Here is an 18556-nt window from a genome sequence, read left to right as displayed (position 1 = left end):
AATCATAATGAAGACTACTCCCTGGGCCAGGTGCGGTGGCTTGTGCCTGTAATCCCAGCACTTTGGGAGGCCAAGGCAGAAGAATTGCTTGAGCCCGGGAGTTTGAGACCAGCCTGGGCAACATAGCAAAACTCCGTCTCTACAAAAAATACAAAAACTAGCCAGGCATAGTGGCACATGCCTGTAGTACCAGCTACTTGGGAGGCTGAGGTGGGAGGATCACTTGAGCTTGGGAGGCACAAGTTGCAGTGAGGTGTGATTGTGCCACTGCACTCCAGCCTGGATAACAGAGCAAGAACTTGTCTCCAAAAAAAAAAAAAAAAACTACTACCTGCATTACCTGCATTCATCTAGTTCTTTAGTTTGTTTTTTTGTTTTTGTTTTTGTTTTTTGTTTTGTTTTTTTTTTTTTTTTTTGAGACGGAGTCTCGCTCTGTCACCCAGGCTGGAGTGCAGTGGTGCGATCTCGGCTCACTGCAAGCTCCACCTCCTGGGTTCACGCCCTTCTCCTGCCTCAGCCTCCCTAGTAGCTGGGACTACAGGTGCCCACCACCACACCCAGCTAATTTTTTTGTATTTTTAGGAGAGACGGGGTTTCACCATGTTAGCCAGGATGGTCTCAATCTCCTGACCTTGTGATCCGCCCGCCTCAGCCTCCCAGAGTGCTGGGATTACAGGTGTGAGCCACTGCGCCCAGCTTTTTTTTTTTCTTTTTTTTTTTTGAGATGGAGTTTGGCTCTTGTTGCTCAGGCTGGAGTGCAATGGCGCAATCTTGGCTCAACGCAACCTCCCCCTCCCAGGTTGAAGTGATTCTCCTGCCTCAGTCTCCTAAGTAGCTGGGATTATAGGGATGCGCCACCACGCCCGACTAATTTTTTTGTATTTTAGTAGAGACGGGGTTTCTCCATGTTGGTCAGGCTGGTCTCGAACTTCTGACCTCAGGTGATCTGTCCGCCTCGGCCTCCCAAAGTGCTGAGATTACAGGCGTGAGCCACCCTGCCCGGCCTAGTTCTTTAGTTTTTAAAAACACTTTCTCGGGAGCCGCTGTGGCTCAGGCTGGTTGCCCTGGCACTCGGGGAGGCGAGGCTACACGTTCGAGGCCAACCTGGTCAACATTGATTAAAAAAAAAAAAAAAAAAAAAAACACTTTCTCATTGTGAAGACAAGTAGCCAAGAAGATCTACTTTCTTGCTTTGTGGAATCTCTAAATCCTAAAATCCAAGTACTCTTGAACTTTGGTTTTGGCAGTGTAAACACACAGCCTAAGGACAAGAGGGGAGACAGCACTAGAGTTTCTTCCAAAGGGTCTCTGATACAATATGTATACCTCATTTCTCGAAGACGCTTCACATGCTGAATGCATTTCTCCACTGTGTAGTCCACTTCCTCCTCTGTAGTGAAGCGGCCAATTCCAAACCTGAAAAAAGGCACAGGAGAATGGCTCCTCATCAGAGCTCTGGCACTGGGATAAATTCATTCCGCAAATACTCACTAAGGATCTACGACACAAAAGATATGGAGAGAAGAACATGGTCCTTCCCCTTTAGGGCAGAGTTTCTCAAAACATGGTATACGGATCGGCCGGGCATTGTGGCTCACGCCTGTAATTCCAACAATTTGGGAGGCCAAGGCGGGCAGATCACATGAGGTCGGGAGTTCGAGACCAGCCTGGCCAACATGGTGAAACCCCGTCTCTACTAAAAATATAAAAATTAGCTGGGCCTGGTGGCACACGTCTGTAATCCCAGCTACTCAGGAGGCTGAGGCAGGAGAATTGCTTGAACCTGGAAGTCAGAGGTTTCAGTGAGCTGAGATCATGCCACTACACTCCAGCCTGGGCGACAGAGTAAGACTCTGTCTCAAAAAAAAGGAACATGGTCTACGGACCACCAACATTAAAATCACCTGAGATGTTTTCTACTTCTCCTCCGGACCTAGTGAATCAGAATATCTGAATGTGGGACTCAGATATCATCTTTCTACTCAGTGAAGTCTGAGAACCACTGCTCTAGAAACTTTCACAAGGTTATGAGAAGAGATAAGGAGAACTCGATTGAGAAAAACTTCAGGGTGGAAAAAGAAAAAAACTGTTAACAGGAGATGAAAAATATAAGAGGATGCCTTTCATAAATGTTGCAGCTCAACTCACTGACCTGATAGAAGAGTGCGCTAAATCCTCATCAGTGCCAATTGCTCTAAGGACATAAGAGGGCTCCAGGGATGCAGAGGTGCAGGCACTGAGGAGAGAGACACGAACCCTGTTCAGTTCATCATCAACATCTACTTTTAGTTACAAACCCTCAGTCTTGTTCCCATGCCCCAGGGCCCTGGAGTCATACCCTGGAGAAAACAAGAGACTTTCTAATCTGGCAGAACTAAAGGACCTGATGCTCCCCTGCACATCCTAGGATATGTGAACCTAGCTCCTCTGGCCCCCATGGTGGATGACTTCCTTGAGCAAGGACACTGACAAAGTGTGACAAAGCATGATACCACATGGGTTTGACAAGAAGAGGCAGCAGAGGACCATGTGCTCACTTCCCCAGGACACAATACACCATCTGCACCAGCCTGAAGGGCAGCCAAACACTTAGTGGCCTTTGGAGCATCTTCAGTTCTGGAGGCCTGTAACAGAACTGCTAGTATAACCCCACAACAGATACATACATCCCTTGGGACCATAAAAGGCACAAAATTCTACCCCAGGAAGCCTTCCTAGGGTGGTAAACTTCAGTCTGTACCCAGCTACCCAGCCAACCAAAAAAACAGAGGCACTTACAAAACTACCTTTACCCTTAATCAAGAGGTCTTGTGCCTATCATCTCCACACTGGGAAGTTTAATAGCCTGTATGACTCTTCTAAGTGGCCCTGCCACAGGCCCTGTCTATGCCATCCAGCTCACCTCCCTGAGGATAAGGCAACGTCCTTCAGTGCCATCAGCAGACTCTCCCCTTCCACATATGCAAAGGAGAGGTTGATACAGCCTAGAGGAAAGAAATACTGTGAGAGAGGTCTCAGAGTTGCAGCCTCTACCGGAATGAGGATAGAAAGAGCAAGTCCATACCGGGATAATGGTGCTCAGGGTCCCCATTCATCACCACATCTGGAAGGCTCTTCATTATATTCTGTATCAGCCGCTCTGCTAACTTTGAGATCCGTTTGTGGTCATACTAACGAGCAGGCAAGGAAGGATTAGGCAGTAACCATCAACCAGCTCAGAAAGACATAGTTTGAGAAGCCCTTCTCCTATAACTAGGAAAAGGCCCCACCTATCCCCATCCTATGTACTCATGGAGACCACTGTATCTCCAGTACTGAGCATAGTGCCTGGTATGCAAAAGGCGCTTGATAACTGGACACAGGGTTCATTTACTTATCCAGAAATAAATGAGCTGATAACTACTAGAAGGCCATGGGTTTTGGAGCCCATAATGTCTCCCTCAGAACAAGGTGCCAGCAGCACCAGGACAAGGAAGAGTTTTCTTAAGCCCTCTCTCCCTGCATAGATCTGCCTCAGTCATTCTGAGAAGCCTCTAAATAGGAGACCCAGCACAGGGGAAGAAGTTGTGGGAGGGAACTGCTCTCCCCATACCTCCATCTCTTGCTGTGCCACCTCACACGCAGCCCCCAGCCCCACCACTAAGGGTGTGGGCACTGTCCCAGACCGCATACCCCGCTCCTGCCCCCCTCCACTCTGCAGGGCCTCCACACGCACACGGGGCCGGCGACGGATGTAGATGGCACCAACCCCTGGGAAACAAAGTTTGTTACAAAAAACAGAAAGAGAGAAAAGTAGATAAAATAAAATATTTCTTTCCAAAGGGATCAAAATATTATTTCAACTTTTCTGTAAGCATGAAATTTTTCTAAATAAAAAATTTTAAGGAAAAGAAGAAACAGCAGTAAAAGCATAGTATTTAGTAAAATATTTAACATCTGGAGGATAAATGCCAGAAGGAGTAATGATCAAAATGGTTTAAAGTAGCTCCCTATGCTATATGAAATACCATCATACATTACAGTATTATTCATAATAGCAAAAATACTGGAAACAACTTAGATGTGCATCATCAGGGTAATGGTCAAATAGATTATGGCATGTCCATACAACGAAGTACCAAGCAGGTGTATAAAAGAATGAGGGGGCCAGGTGTGGTGGTTCACGCCTATAATCCCAACTTGAGGTCAAGGCGGGTGGATCACCTGAGGTCAGAAGTTCGAAACCAGCCTGGTCAACATAGTGAAACCCTCTCTCTACTAAAAATACAAAGATTAGCAAAGCGTGGTAGCAGGCGTCTGTAATCCCAGCTACTCGGGAGGCTGAGACAGGAGATGAACCCAGGTGGTAGAGGTTGCAGTGAGCTGAGATCAAGCCACTGCACTCCAGCCTGGGTGACAGAGCAAGACTCTGTCTCCAAAAAAAAAAAAAAGAAGAAGCTTGTTCTGAACTGACACCATAAAATCTCCAAGATACATTGTTAGAAGACTGGTGAAATCCAAAAAAAAAGTCTGTACTTTAGCTTTAAAAAACAAAGATGTATTGGCCAGGCGCAGTGGCTCACACCTGTAATACCCGCACTTTGGGAGGCCGAGGTGGGCGGATCACTTGAGTTTGGGAGTTCGAGACCAGTCTGACCAACATGGAGAAACCCCGTCTCTGCTAAAAATACAAAATTAGCCAGGCTTGGTGGCACATGCCTGTAATCCCAGCTATTAGGGAGGCTGAGGCAGGAGAATCGCTTGAACTCGGGAAGCAGAGGTTGCGGTGAACTGAGATGGCACCATTGCACTCCAGCCTGGGCAACAAAAGTGAAACTCCACCTCAAAAAAAAAAAAATGTATTATGGGCCGGACATGGTGTGGCTGACATCTGTAATCCCAGCGCTTTGGGCGGCCGAGGCGGGCAGATCACGAGGTCAGGAGTTCGAGACCAGCCTGACCAACATGGTGAAACCCCATATTATTAAAAATACAAAAATTAGCAGGGCGTGGTGGCACGCACCTGTAATCTCAGCTACTCAGAAGGCTGAGGCAGGAGAATCGCTTGAACTTGGGAGCCAGAGGTTGCACTGAGCCGAGATTGCGCCACTGCACTCCAGCCTGGGCGATGGAGCAAGACTCTGTCTCAAAAAAAAAAAAAGATGTACTATTAGGTGAAAAATGCAAGATTGAAACAGTGAGTACAGTATGCTATCATCTAGATAAAAAACAAAGCTGGAGGAGAAGTATATATTTGTTTGTAAACACATAGGATAATTGTAGAAAAATCCAAGAAATTGCCTCCCAATAACCAGAGAAAATCAGAAAAAAAAAAAAAAAAGAAAGAAATTACCTCCCCAGAAGGGAACTGCATAGCTGGAGGACAGAGGTGAGAGGTACACTTTTGTCTGTGCCTTTTTTTTTTTCTTTTTTTTGAGACAAGAGTCTTGCTCTGTTGCCCAGACTGGAGTGCAATGGCACGGTCTCAGCTCACTGCAACCTCTGCCTTCCGGGTTAAAGTGATTCTCCTGCCTCAGCCTCCTGATTAGCTGGGATTACAGGCACCCGCCACCACACATGGCTAATTTTTGTATTTTTAGTAGAGACGGGGTTTCACCATGTTGGCCAGGCTGGTCTCAAATTCCTGGCCTTGTGATCTGCACGCCTCGGCCTCCCAAAGTGCTGCAATTACAGGCGTGAGCCACTGCGCCTGGCTGTCTGTGCACTTTTTTGTAGCTTTTGAATTTTGAATCACATGAATATTATTTTTTCAAAATAAAATTTAAATTTAAAAAAAATTGGTGGAGCACAGTGGCTCATGACTACAATCCCAGCACTCTGGGAGGCCAAGGAAGGAGAATCACTTGAGACCAGAAGTTTGGGACCAGCTTGAGAAATACAGTGAGACCCCGTGTCTACAAAAAAAAAAAAATTAAAATTTAGCTGGGCATGGTGGCATGCACTTATAGTTCCAGCTACTCTGGAGGCTAAGGCAGGAGGATCACTTGAGCCTAGGAGGTCGAGGCTGCAGTGAGCTATGATCGTGCCACTCACTGCACTCCAGGTTGGGCAACAGACTGAGACCTTGACTCAAAAAAACAAAAAACTTAAAAATGTATATAACCTGTGACTAAACAAGCCGAATTACAGAAATTTTGTGCCAAAATATGAGCATGAGCGTGCAAAGTTATTCACCAAGTAATCAGGGCTTCTGAATAGAATTGGCACTTGACAGTTCTCCCACACAGAAAAACTGTTTATGCTGAGAACGGAGGTACTATAAAAATTAAGGCAGTGGTTTCCAAATCTATCATGAAGGACACCAGATTTTAAATAATAAGCTGGGTGCAGTGGGTCATGCCTGTAATCCCAGCACTTTGGGAGACTGAGGTGGGAGGGTTGCTTGAGGTCAGGAATTCAAGCCTGAATAACATAGTGAAACCTCTATCTCTACAAAAACTGTTTTAAAAATTAGCCAGGCATTAGGCTGGGCACAGGATTACGCCTGTAATTCCACACTTTGGGAGGCCGAGGGGGGCGGATCACCCAAGGTCAGGAGTTCGAGACCAGCCTGGCCAACATAGTGAAACTCTGTCTCTACTAAAAATGCAAAAATTAGGCCGGGTGCGGTGGCTCACGCCTGTAATCCCAGCACTTTGGGAGGCCGAGGCGGGCGGATCATGAGGTCAGGAGATCGAAACCATCCTAACACAGTGAAACCCCATCTCTACTAAAAATCCAAAAAAGAAAAATTAGCCAGGCGTGGTGGCAGGCGCCTGTAGTCCCAGCTACTTGGGAAACTGAAGCAGAATAATGGCATGAACCCTGGAGGCAGAGCTTGCAGTGAGCCAAGATCGTGCCACTGTACTCCAGCCTGGGTGACAGAGTGAGACTCCATCTCAAAAAATAAAATAAAACACAAAAATTAGCCAGGCGTGGTGGCAGGCACCTGTAATCCCAGCTACTCGAGAGGCTGAGGCAGGAGAATCGCTGGAACCCGGGAGGCGGAGGTTGCAGTGAGCTGAGATCTCACCATTGCACTCCAGCCTGAGGGACAAGAGCGAGACTGTGTCTCAAAAAAAAAAAAAAAAAAAAAATTAGGTGTGGCCAGGCACAGTGGGCCTGTAATCCCAGCTACTCAGGAGGTTGAGGGAGGAGAATCCCTTCAACCCAGTAGGCAGAGGTTGCAGTGAGCCGAGATCACACCACTGCACTCCAGCCGGGGCGTCAGAGTAAGACTTTGTCTCAAAAAAAAAAAAAAAAAAGGAAAAAAAAATTAGTCAGGCGTGTTGGTGCACACCTGTAGTGCTAGTTACTGGTAAGGCTGGTCCTACGAGGGTTGCTTGAGCCCAGGACATTGAAGCTGCGGCAAGGTAGGATAGCACCACTGCACTCCAGCCTGAGCAACAGAGTGAGACCTTGTCCCTAAAAAACAAATGAATAAAATAATGTACTAAACTGTATTTATTAAGAATTATTTCATTTCTCCATTTTAAAAAATTCAAGAATCTTATACTATCTGAGTCTATACAGTTCCCAAATTCAAACAGCAAGTGCTCAAATACCATGTCTGGACAGTGAAGAATACTACATTATCTAAATCTATTTAGATTCTGGACTTGGAAAACAGGAGGTCGGATAATGAGGGACACCTGTACACATGTAAGTGTTGATCAGAGCTTCTGCTCAATAAGTTCATTGGTTTTTTGTTTTTTAAATTTTTGTGAGTACACAGGAGGTATATATATTATGGAGTACATGAGTTTTTTTTGTTTTTGAGAGGGAGTCTCGCCTGTCGCCCAGGCAGTGGCGCAATCTCGGCTCACTGCAACCTCCGGCTCCTGGGTTCAAGTGATTCTCCTGCCTCAGTCTCCTGAGTAGCTGGGATTAAAGGCACATGCCACCACACCCGGCTAACTTGTATTTTTAGTAGAGACGGGGTTTCACCATGTTGATCAGGCTGGTCTTGAACTCCTGACCTCGTGATCCACCCGCCTTGGCTTCCCAAAGTGCTGGGATTACAGGTGTGAGCCACCGTGCCCAGCCCATGAGATGTTTTAATACAGGCATATAATGTGAAATAGGCACATGATGAAGAATGGGGTATCCAGCCTGAGTTCATTGGTTTTTATCAAAAAGACTTATCTACAATAAAAGCAACATTTTATTAAAAGATAGAATGCTTATTGGGCTTTTTGAAATAATAACTCACAAAAAACACTCTTTACAACCTCTGGGAACCCTTAGAAGAAGCCATCTTCCATAATTCCAGAAGCTATTACACCTACTTCCACAAGGTATACACCCAGATAATACACCCTGCAGACACAAAAAGGGTACCAGCACAGACATCAACCCAAAAAAGGCCCTCACTTGAGAAAGAGGAGTTATATTTTATATTTATATTTTATGGTTACTTTCACAAAACAGAGGACAACAGTCTATTCCCGAGGGTTAAGGGAAAGAGGCATAACTCAAGCTTGAACACATTCCAATAGGACCATAGGGAACAAACATGTATCCTTGAGAGACTAACAGGATAACAGACTATGAAGTCTTCTCAGAATAAACACAAAGATAGCAGGGCATGGTGGCTCACGCCTGTAATCCCAGCACTTTGGGAGGCCGAGACGGGCAGATCACGAGGTCAGGAGATCAAGACCATCCTGGCTAACATGGTAAAACCCCATCTCTACTAAAAACACAAAAAAAATTAGCCAGGCGTAGTGGCGGGCGCCTGTAGTCCCAGCTACTCGACAGGCTGAGGCAGAAGAATGGCGTGAACCAGGGAGGCGGAGCTTGCAGTGAACCGAGATTGAGCCACTGCACTCCAGCCTGGGCGACTGAGTGAGACTCTGTCTCAAAAAAAAAAAAAAGAACACAAAGAGATGTCAAATCCCCTGAGCTATAGCAAGACACTGGGAATGAAGGACTCAAATAGTTGCTCTGCACATCATAGTGGGGAAAACAAGATAGCTGGGACTATCTAGATAAATTTGATTTGACAAAACCCCTTTTTCCTCAACCAAATTAAGATCTACATGCTTGCTAAGGATTTGTTAAAGAGAGCAAGAAAGAATGGCCTGATGTATAGTAACTGCTAAGGTCTACAAATAGGCAAGTGTTTCTGGCTATTGCTAAATGACATTTGCATTCTACAAGGGACTCTGAATGTACAACTTCTTCTGAGAGCAACAGTAGTCCCAAATGACTCTGAAAAACATCTATCAAAGGTCTTGCTGGAAGGTAGAGAGAAGGAACTCTAGAAGGGGCTGGTACCTTTGGGACCGTAGATTTTGTGACCACTAATGCTCATGAGATCAATTTTCATGTCATTGACATCAAGTGGGATTTTTCCAACAGCCTGGGCTGCATCAGTATGGAAATATACCTTTCTGGAACTGCAAATCCGCCCTGAGGAAACAGGGGAAGACCCACAGCACAATGTTGGAAAGTCATCTGTCAGTGTCCCACAGTGCACTGTGAATTATCTCCACCAATAGTAAATGACCTCTGTCAATATTAAACTCCTCCCCTCCCTCCTTCTACCCCTTCTCCTTCCTCTTTTCGTTCCCTCCTCCCCCTTCCCCCTTCCTCCCTCTCTGTCTCTCAGTAGCTTCCCTTCTTTAGAATAAAAAAGATGAAGGGCAAAGTACCAGATCAAAACACTCCTGATATTCTTATTCATACGATTCTTACCACCTCATTAACACCAGCCTTTCAAAATGTCAGATTACTTTCTAGATCCCTTTTGATTAAAAAAAAAACAAACAAGCAAAACAAAACAAAATAAAAAAAAAAAAAACAAGATTAACAGATCTTTGTGCTAATGTGCCTAAAGAAATTACAGGGCGAGCTCTATGTGGGGAGAATAAAGAGATGTTCTGAAAGGAAAAAGAGTAGAAGACTCTTTTGTTTTGTGGTTGGTTTTGGCAGCAACTGCAATAAAATTAAAAACCATAAAAGGTGCTAGACCTGGACAGGAGCAGTGGCTCACGCCTGTAATCCCAGCACTTTGGGAGGCCAAGGCGGACGGATCACCTGAGGTTAGGAGTTCGAGACCAGCCTGGCCAACATGGCAAAACCTCATCTCTACTAAAAATATAAAAATTAGCCAGGCATAGTGGTACACACCTGTAGTCCCAGCTACTTGAGAGGCTGAGGCGGTAGGATCATTTGAACCCAGGGGGAGGAGGCTGCAGGGAGCTGAGATCACACCACTGCACTCCAGCCTAGGTGATGGAGTGACACTCTCTCTCAATGAAAAAAAAAAAAAAATGGTAATAGACCTGGATTCAAACACTGCCTATGACACTTCCAATGTCCTTGAACAAAGTACTTGGGCTCTCTTTCCCTTGATTTCCTAACTACACTCCATAGAGTATTATAGCTCTCAGTTTACTACCTCATACAGACCCCCATGGTGGGCAGGGATCAGGGATAAGCCATGATACTCACCTATTTCTGCAATAGGCTGCTTCACTCCAATCTCATTGTTCACAGTCATGACTGACACCAGGCTAGTATCTGGCTGGATAGCAGCCTCTAGTTCCTAGGGATATGCAGGAGTAAGGTGACTAGATAGTACAAAGTCCTCCTAAATCAGAATATAGGCAAACTTAGTTATGAAAAGGAGTCTTATACTACATACCTATCTGAATAGTTAACTAAAAACAGTGACAACACAAAATATTGGTAAGGATGCACAGACTCTGAATGGTTCATACATTGTTAGTGGGAATGTAAATGTCACAGCCACTTTGGAAAAGAGTTTGACAGTTTCTGTTTCTCATCAAACTAAACATGAAATTACCATACAACCCAGTAACTGTACGCTTGGGCATTTATCCCAGAGAAATGAAAAATTAAATTCACAAAACATCTTACACAAATGTTCACAGTAACTTTATTCATAATAGCAAAGACCTAGAAACTACCCAGATTCCTTCAACAGACAATTTTGGTACATCCATAACATGGACTACTACTTATCAATCAAAAGGAACAAACTACTGACACATGCAGCAGTGAATGAATTCCCGAAGACTTATGATTAGTGAAAAAAGCCAATCAAGGCCAGGCGCAATGGCTTATGCCTGTAATCCCAGCACTTTGGGAGGCTGAGGTTGGTGGGTCACCTGAGGTCAGAAGTTCGAGACCAGCCTGGTTTACATGGAGAAACCCTATCTCTACTAAAAATACAAAAATTAGCTGGGCCTGGTGGCACACACCTGTAGTCCCAGCTACTTCGGAGCCTGAGGCAGGAGAAATGCTTAAACCCACGTTGCAGTAAGCTGAGACTGCACCACTGCAATCCAGCCTGGGTGACAAAGTGAGACTCTGCCTCAAAAAAAAAAAAAAAGAAAGGCCAGGTATGTTGGCTCACGCCTGTAATCCCAGCACTTTGGGAGGCTGAGGCAGGCAGATCGCAAGGTCAGGAGATTGAGACCATCCTGGCTAACACAGTGAAACTCTGTATCTACTAAAAATACAAAAAATTAGCTGGGTGTGGTGGCAGGCACCTGTAGTCCCAGCTACTCGGGAGGCTGAGGCAGAAGAATGGCGTGAACCTGGGAGGCGGAGCTTGCAGTGAGCGGAGATCACGCCACTGCACTCCAGCCTGGGCAACAGAGCAAGATTCCATCTCCAAAAAACAAAAAACAAAACAAAAAAACAAAAACAAAAAAGCCAATCCCAGAAGGTTACATACTGTATGATTCCATTCACATGACAGTATGAAATGACAAAATTAAAGAAACTGCCAGCCGGGTGTGGTGGCTCACAAATGTAATCCCAGTACTTTGGGAGGCGGAGGCGGGTGGATCAGAAGGTCAGAAGTTCAAGACCAGCCTGGCCAAGATGGTGAAACCCCGTCTCTACTAAAAATACAAAAATTAGCTGGGCGCAGTGGCAGGCACCTGTAATCCCAGCTACTTGAGAGGCTGAGGCAGGAGAATCGCTTGAACCCCGGGGGGCAGAGGTTGCAGTGAGCCGAGATCAAGCCACTGCACTCCAGCCTGGGCAACAGAGTGAGACTCCATCTCAAAAAAATTAAAAAAAAAAAAGAGGCCAGGCACGGTGGCTCACAACTGTAATCCAAGCACTTTGGGAGGCTGAGGCGGGCGTATCACAAGGTCAAGAGATCAAGACCATCCTGGCTAACATGATGAAACTTTGTCTCTACTAAAAATACAAAACATTAGCCAGGCGTGGTGGCATGCACCTGTAGTCCCAAGCTACTCGGGAGGCTGAGGCAGGAGAATCGCTTGAACCTGGGAGGCAGAGGTTGCAGTGAGCCAAGATTGCACCACTGAACTCCAGCCTGGGCAACAGAGTGAGACTCCATCTCAAAAAAAAAAAAAAAGAAAGAAAGAAAGGCCGGGCGCGGTGGCTCACGCTTGTAATCCCAGCACTCTGGGAGGCCGAGGCGGGTGGATCATGAGGTCAGGAGATCGAGACCACGGTGAAACCCCGTCTCTACTAAAAATACAAAAAATTAGCCGGGCGTGGTGGCGGGCGCCTGTAGTCCCAGCTACTTGGAGAGGCTGAGGCAGGAGAATGGCGTGAACCCAGGAGGCGGAGCTTGCAGTGAGCCGAGATTGCGCCACTGCACTCCAGCCTGGGCGACAGAGCGAGACTCCGTCTCAAAAAAAAAAAAAAAAAAAAAGAAAGAAATTGCTGGGTATGGTGGCTCATGCCTGTAATCCCAGCACTTTGGGAAGCCAAGGCGGGCAGATCACCTGAGGTCAGGAGTTCGAGACCAGCCTGGCCAACATGGTGAAACCACTGCTCTACTAAAAATACAAAAATACCTGGGCATGGCGGCGGGTGCCTGTAATCCCAGCTACTTGGGAGGCTGAGGTAGGAGAATTGCTTGAACCCAGGAGGCAGAGGTTGCAGTGAGCCAACACTGTGCCATTGCACTCCAGCCGGGGCAACAAGAGCAAAACTCTGTCTCACAAATAAACTAAACTAAACTAACCTAAACTAAACTAAACTACAATACAATAGGCTGTGTGTGGTGGCTCACGCCTGTAATCCCAGCACTTTGGGAGGCCAAGGCGGGCAGATCACGAGGTCAGGAGAGCGAGACCATACTGGCTAACACAGTGAAACCCCATCTCTAAAAATACAAAAAATTAGCCGGGCGTGGTGGCAGGCGCCTATAGTCCCAGCTACTTGGGGAGGGGGTTGAGGCAGAAGAATGGTGTGAACCCGGGAGGCGGAGGTTGCAGTGAGCAGAGATCGCGCCACTGCACTCCAGTCTAGTCGACAGAGCAAGACTGCATCTCAAATAAATAAAATAAAATAAAATAAAATAAAATAAAATAAAATAAAATAAGGGCCAAGCATGGTGGCTCACGCCTGGAATCCCAGCACTTTGGAAGGCTGAAATAGGTGGATCATTTGAGGTCAGGAGTTTGTGACCAGCCCAGCCAACACGGTGAAACCCTGTCTCTACTAAAAATACAAAAATCAGTGGAGCATGGTGGCAGACACCTGTAATCCAAGCTACTTAGGAGGCTGAGGCAGGAGAATCATTTGAAGCCAGGTGGCAGAGGTTGCAATGAGCCAAGTTCACACCACTGCACTCCAGCCTGTGTGACAGAGCGAGACTCCATCTCAATAAAAAATAAATAAAAATAAATATAGCTGGGGATGGTGGCTCATACCTACAATCCTAGCACTTTGGGAGGCTGAGATCAGAGGATAGCCTGAGCCAAGGAGTTTGAGACCAGCCTTGCAACATAGGGAGACCCTGTCTCTTTTTTCTTCAGATGGAGTCTTGCTCTGTTTCCCAAGCTGGAGTGCAGTGGTGGGGTCTCACTCGCTGCAACCTCCGCCTCCCAGATTCAAGCAATTCTCCTACCTCAGCCTCCTGAGTAGCCGAGATTATGGGCAGATGCAACCACACCCGGCTAATTTTTGTATTTTTAGTAGAGATGGGGTTTCACCATGTTGGCCAGGCTAGTCTCGAACTCCTGACTTCAGGTGATCCACCCACCTTGGCCCCCAAAGTGCTGAGATTATAGGCATGAGCCACAGCACCCGGCCAAGGGAGACGCTGTCTCTACAAAAAGAAAAAAGAAAAAAATTAGCTGGGCATCATAGCCTGCGCCTATAGTCCCAGCTACTCAGGAAGGAGGCTGAGGTGGGAGGATCATTTGAGCCTAGGAGGTCAAGGCTGCTGTAAGCCTTGGTGGTTCCAGAGCAAGTTCCTGTCTCATTCATAAATAAATATACAGCCAGGTGTGGTGGCACACGTCTCTAGTTCTAGCTGCTTAGGATGCATAGGCACAAGAATCGCTTGAACTTAGAAGGCGGAGGCTGCAGTGAGCCGAGATCCTGTCACTGCACTCCAGCCTGGGCAAGAGAGCAAGACTGTGTCTCATAAAAAAAATTATATATTATATATATAAAATATTATATAAAAAATTATATATATATATAGCAGCTGGGCGCAGTGGCTCACGCCTGTAATCCCAGCATTTTGAGAGGCCGAGACGGGCGGATCACCTGAGGTCAGGCGTTTGAGACCAGCCTGACCAATATGGTGAAACCCCATCTCTACTAAAAATACAAAATTAGCCAGGTGTGGTAGCGCATGCCTATAATCCCAGCTCCCAGCTACTGAGGAGGCAAAGTCAGGAGAATTGCTTGAACCTGGGAGGTGGAGGTTGCAATGAGCTGAGATTTCGCCACTGCACTCCAGCATGGGCAACAAGAGCAAAACTCCGTCTCAAAAAAATAAACTAATTAAATAAAATAAATATGTATATACAAATAAGAAAGAAAAAAAGGCTGGGCGCGGTGGCACACACCTGTAATCCCAGCACTTTGGGAAGCCAAGCCGGGTGGATCACCTGACATCAGAAGTTCGAGACCAGCCTAACATGGTGAAACCCTGTCTCTACTAAATATAAAAATAAACCGCCGGGCATGGTGGCACATGCCTGTAATCCGAGCTACTTGGAGGCTGAGACAGGAGAATCGCTTGTACCTGGGAGTCAGAGGTTGCAGTGAGCTGAGATTGCGCCACTGCACTCCAGCCTGGGTAACAAGAGTGAAACTCCATCTCAAAAAAAAAAAAAAAAAAAAAAAAGAAAGAAAAAAAGGAAAAGGAAAAGGAAAAAATAAGGTAAGTAGATCAAAGTGGGGTATGTGAGGAAAGGCTCAAGACAGGATTGGTGATGGGCGGGGTGGTTCACACCTATAATTCCAGCACTTTGGGAGGCCAAGGCAGGCAGATCACCTGAGGTCGGGAGTTCAAGACCAGCCTGACCAACATGGAGAAAACCTGTCTCTACTAAAAATACAAAATGAGGCCAGGCGCGATGGCTCACGCCTGTAATCTCAGCACTTTGGGAGGCTGAGGCGGGCGGATCACGAGGTCAGGAGATCGAGACCATCCTGGCTAACACGGTGAAACCCTGCCTCTACTAAAAATACAAAAAAATTCGCTGGGCGTGGTGGCAGGCACCTGTAGTCCCAGCTACTTGGGAGGCTGAGGCAGGAGAATGGCGTGAACCCGGGAGGCAGAGCTTTCAGCGAGCCAAGATCATGAAACTGCACTCCAGCCTGGGTGACAGAGCGAGACTCTGTCTCTAAAAAAAATAAAATAAAATAAAAATACAAAATGAGCCGAGCAAGGTGGCACATGCCTGTAGTCCCAGCTACTTGGGAGGCTGAGGCAGAAGAATCACTTGAACCCACAAGGCAGAGGTTGCAGTGAGCTGACATCAAGCCACTGCACTCCAGCCTGGGCCATAAGAGCGAAACTCTGTCTCAAAAAAAAAAAGGACAGGATTAGCAACGACCATTACGGAGATGTGAAGGCTAGTGTGGCTGGAACAGGTTTTTTTATGAAGGGGCGCGGTGGTCAGCAATACTAAAAAGTAGGTTAGCAGCTGGGCGCAGTGGCTCATGCCTGTAATCCCAGCACTTTGGAAGGCCGAGGCGGGTGGATCACGAGGTCAGGAGATCGAGACCATCCTGGCTAACACGGTGAAACCCTGTCTCTACTAAAAGTATAAAAAATTAGCCGGGTGTGGTGGTGGGCACCTATACTCCCAGCTACTCAGGAGGCTGAGGCAGGAGAATGGTGTGCACCCAGGAGGCAGAGGTTGCAGTAAGCTGAGATCGCGCCACTGCACTCCAGCCTGGGCAACAAAGCAAGATTCCGTCTCAAAAAAAAAAAAAAAAAAAAAAGTAGGTTACCACCAAAATGTTGTATAAAACCAGTATTACCCTGATAACAAAACCAGAAAGGGGTATCAAAAAAAACTACAGATCAACATCCCTGGCTAGGCACGGTGGCTCATAACTGTAATCCTAGCACTTTTGGAGGCTGAGGTCCTGGTCTCAAGTCCAACCCTCCCCCACTTCAGCCTCCTAAAGCACTGGGGTGTATTGAATTTTCACAATGATGCCAGGACTATTCAATAGGGAAAATCAGTCTTTTCAACAAATGGTGCTGGGACAACTGGATAGTCACAAGCAGAAGAATGAAGTTGACTATTATCTAATACTATATACAAAAATTAATTCAAAATGGATCAAAGACCTAAATGTAATAGCTAAAACTATAAAATTCTTAAAGGGAAACACAGGCTGGGCGCGGTGGCTCACGCCTGTAATCCCAGCACTTTGGAAGGCTGAGACAGGCGGATCACCCGAGGTCAAGAGTTCGAGACCAACCTGGCCAACATGGTGAAACCCCGTCTCTACTAAAAATACCAAAAATTAGCCGGGCGTAGTAGCAGGCGCTTGTAATCCCAGCTACTCAGGAGGCTGAGACAGGAGAATCATTTGAACCCAGGAGGTGAAGGTTGCAGTGAGTCAAGATCACGCCATTGCACTCCAGCCTGGGCAACAAGAGCGAAACTCAGTCCCAAAAAAAAAAAAGGAAACACAGGGATAAAACTCCATGACCTTGGATTTCAAAATGAATTCTTTCTTTCTTTATTTTTTTTTTTGAGATAGAGTCTTGCTCTTGTCGCCCAGGCTGGAGTGCAATGGCACGATCTCGGCTCACTGCAACCTCCGCCTCCTGGGTTCAAGCAATTCTCCTACCTCAGCCTCCCAATTAGCTGGGATTACAGGTGCCCTCAACCATGCCCGGCTAATTTTTGTATTTTTTAGTAGAGACGGGGTTTCACCATGTTGGCCAGGCTGGTCTTGAACTCCTGACCTCAGGTGAACTGGTCACCTCGGCCTCCAACTCCCGACCTCAGGTGATCCAACTCCCAAAGTGCTGGGATTACAGCTACTCGGGAGGCTGAGGCAGGAAAATCGCTTGAACCCGGGGGGCGGAGTTGTGGTGAGCAGAGATCATGCCATTGCACTCTAGCCTGGGCAATAAGAGCGAAACTCTGTCTCAAAAAAAAAAAAAAAAAAAGCACAAACGACAAAGAAAAATACATAGCTTTCTTTTTTGAAGTGATGAAAATGTCCTGGAATATGACAGTGATGATTGTTGGAAACTGTGAATACATTAAAAACCAGTGAATTGTATAATTTCAAAAGATGAATGTTATGGTATGTGAATTATATCAGAAATTTCTAAGTGCTTAAAAAGGCACCATGTAAAGAAATTTGAATATCAGGCAAAATGAAGTTATAATTCATGTCAAAGGAAATGGGAAATCTCTCAAGATTTTTGAGTAAAGTGAGAAAAGGCCAAATAAGTACTTTAGAAATAAAGTCTGATGAGGATGTGCAGGACACACAGGAAGGTTGTTGCTAAAGGTGTCGGCAGCAAGCCACCCAGGTGCCGAGGCAAGAGACCGAGGGCACGAGCTGTTCCAGTATAATAAAATATATAAAATAAGAATAGTTATACTAGATATAGATCTTAGATATGATTATATATGAATATCATTAATCATTAGTTTGTAGCAATTACTCTTTATTCTAATATTATACTAATCCTCACTCTACAATCATAACCTAGGAAAAACCAGGCCATACAGAGATAGGAGCTGAGGGGACATAGTGAGAAGTGACCAGAAGACAAGAGGCAAGCCTTTTCTCATGCCTGGACAGGGCCACCAGAGGGCTCCTTGGTCTAGCGGTAATGCCAGCATCCGGGAAGACGCCCGTTGCCAAGCGGACCCTGGTCTAGCGGTAGCGTCAGTGTCAAGGAAAAACACCCGCTACTTAGCAGACCAGGAAAGGGAGTCTCCCTTTCCCTGGGGGAGTTTAGAGAAGACTCTACTCCTCCACCTCTTGTGGAGGGCCTGACATCAGTTAGGTCTGCCCGCACTTATCTGGAGGCCTAACCATCTCCCTGTGATGCTGTGCTTCAGTGGTCACGCTCCTAGTCCGCCTTCATGTTCCATCCTGTACACCTGGCTCTGCCTTTTAGCTAGCAGCAGCAAATTAGTGAAAGTACTAAAAGTCTCTGATAAGCAGAAATAATGGCGTAAGCTGTCTCTCTCTCTCTCCTCTCTCTCTCTCTGCCTTGGCTGCCAGGCAGGAAAGGGCACCCTGTCCAGTGGATACGTGACCCACGTGACCTTACCTATCATTGGAGATGGCTCACACTCCTTACCCTGCCCCTTATATCCAATAAATA

At 46.3% G+C, this 18556-nt stretch overlaps 1 protein-coding gene across 4 annotated transcripts in view; it reads right to left on the bottom strand.

Moving 5' to 3' along the window:
* Positions 1–18556, bottom strand: part of NFS1 (NFS1 cysteine desulfurase) — a 33498-nt gene that overhangs the window by 2635 nt on the left and 12307 nt on the right. For 3 of the 4 annotated variants that reach the window (XM_003273589.4, XM_030826533.1, XM_030826531.1), the window contains 7 exons: positions 10438–10531; positions 9259–9393; positions 3593–3750; positions 3065–3170; positions 2903–2984; positions 2153–2236; positions 1327–1416 (listed from right to left, as the gene is read on the bottom strand). In XM_003273589.4, the coding sequence (XP_003273637.2) occupies positions 1327–1416; positions 2153–2236; positions 2903–2984; positions 3065–3170; positions 3593–3750; positions 9259–9393; positions 10438–10531 (749 nt within the window). The remainder of the gene's footprint in view (positions 1–1326; positions 1417–2152; positions 2237–2902; positions 2985–3064; positions 3171–3592; positions 3751–9258; positions 9394–10437; positions 10532–18556) is intronic. The other variant, XM_030826532.1, reaches the window with a different exon arrangement.

Source organism: Nomascus leucogenys, chromosome 13, assembly GCF_006542625.1.
Source record: "Nomascus leucogenys isolate Asia chromosome 13, Asia_NLE_v1, whole genome shotgun sequence".
Lineage (NCBI taxonomy): Eukaryota > Metazoa > Chordata > Mammalia > Primates > Hylobatidae > Nomascus > Nomascus leucogenys.
Note: the sequence above shows the minus strand (reverse complement) of the source record. Positions and strands in the feature narration are given on the sequence as shown.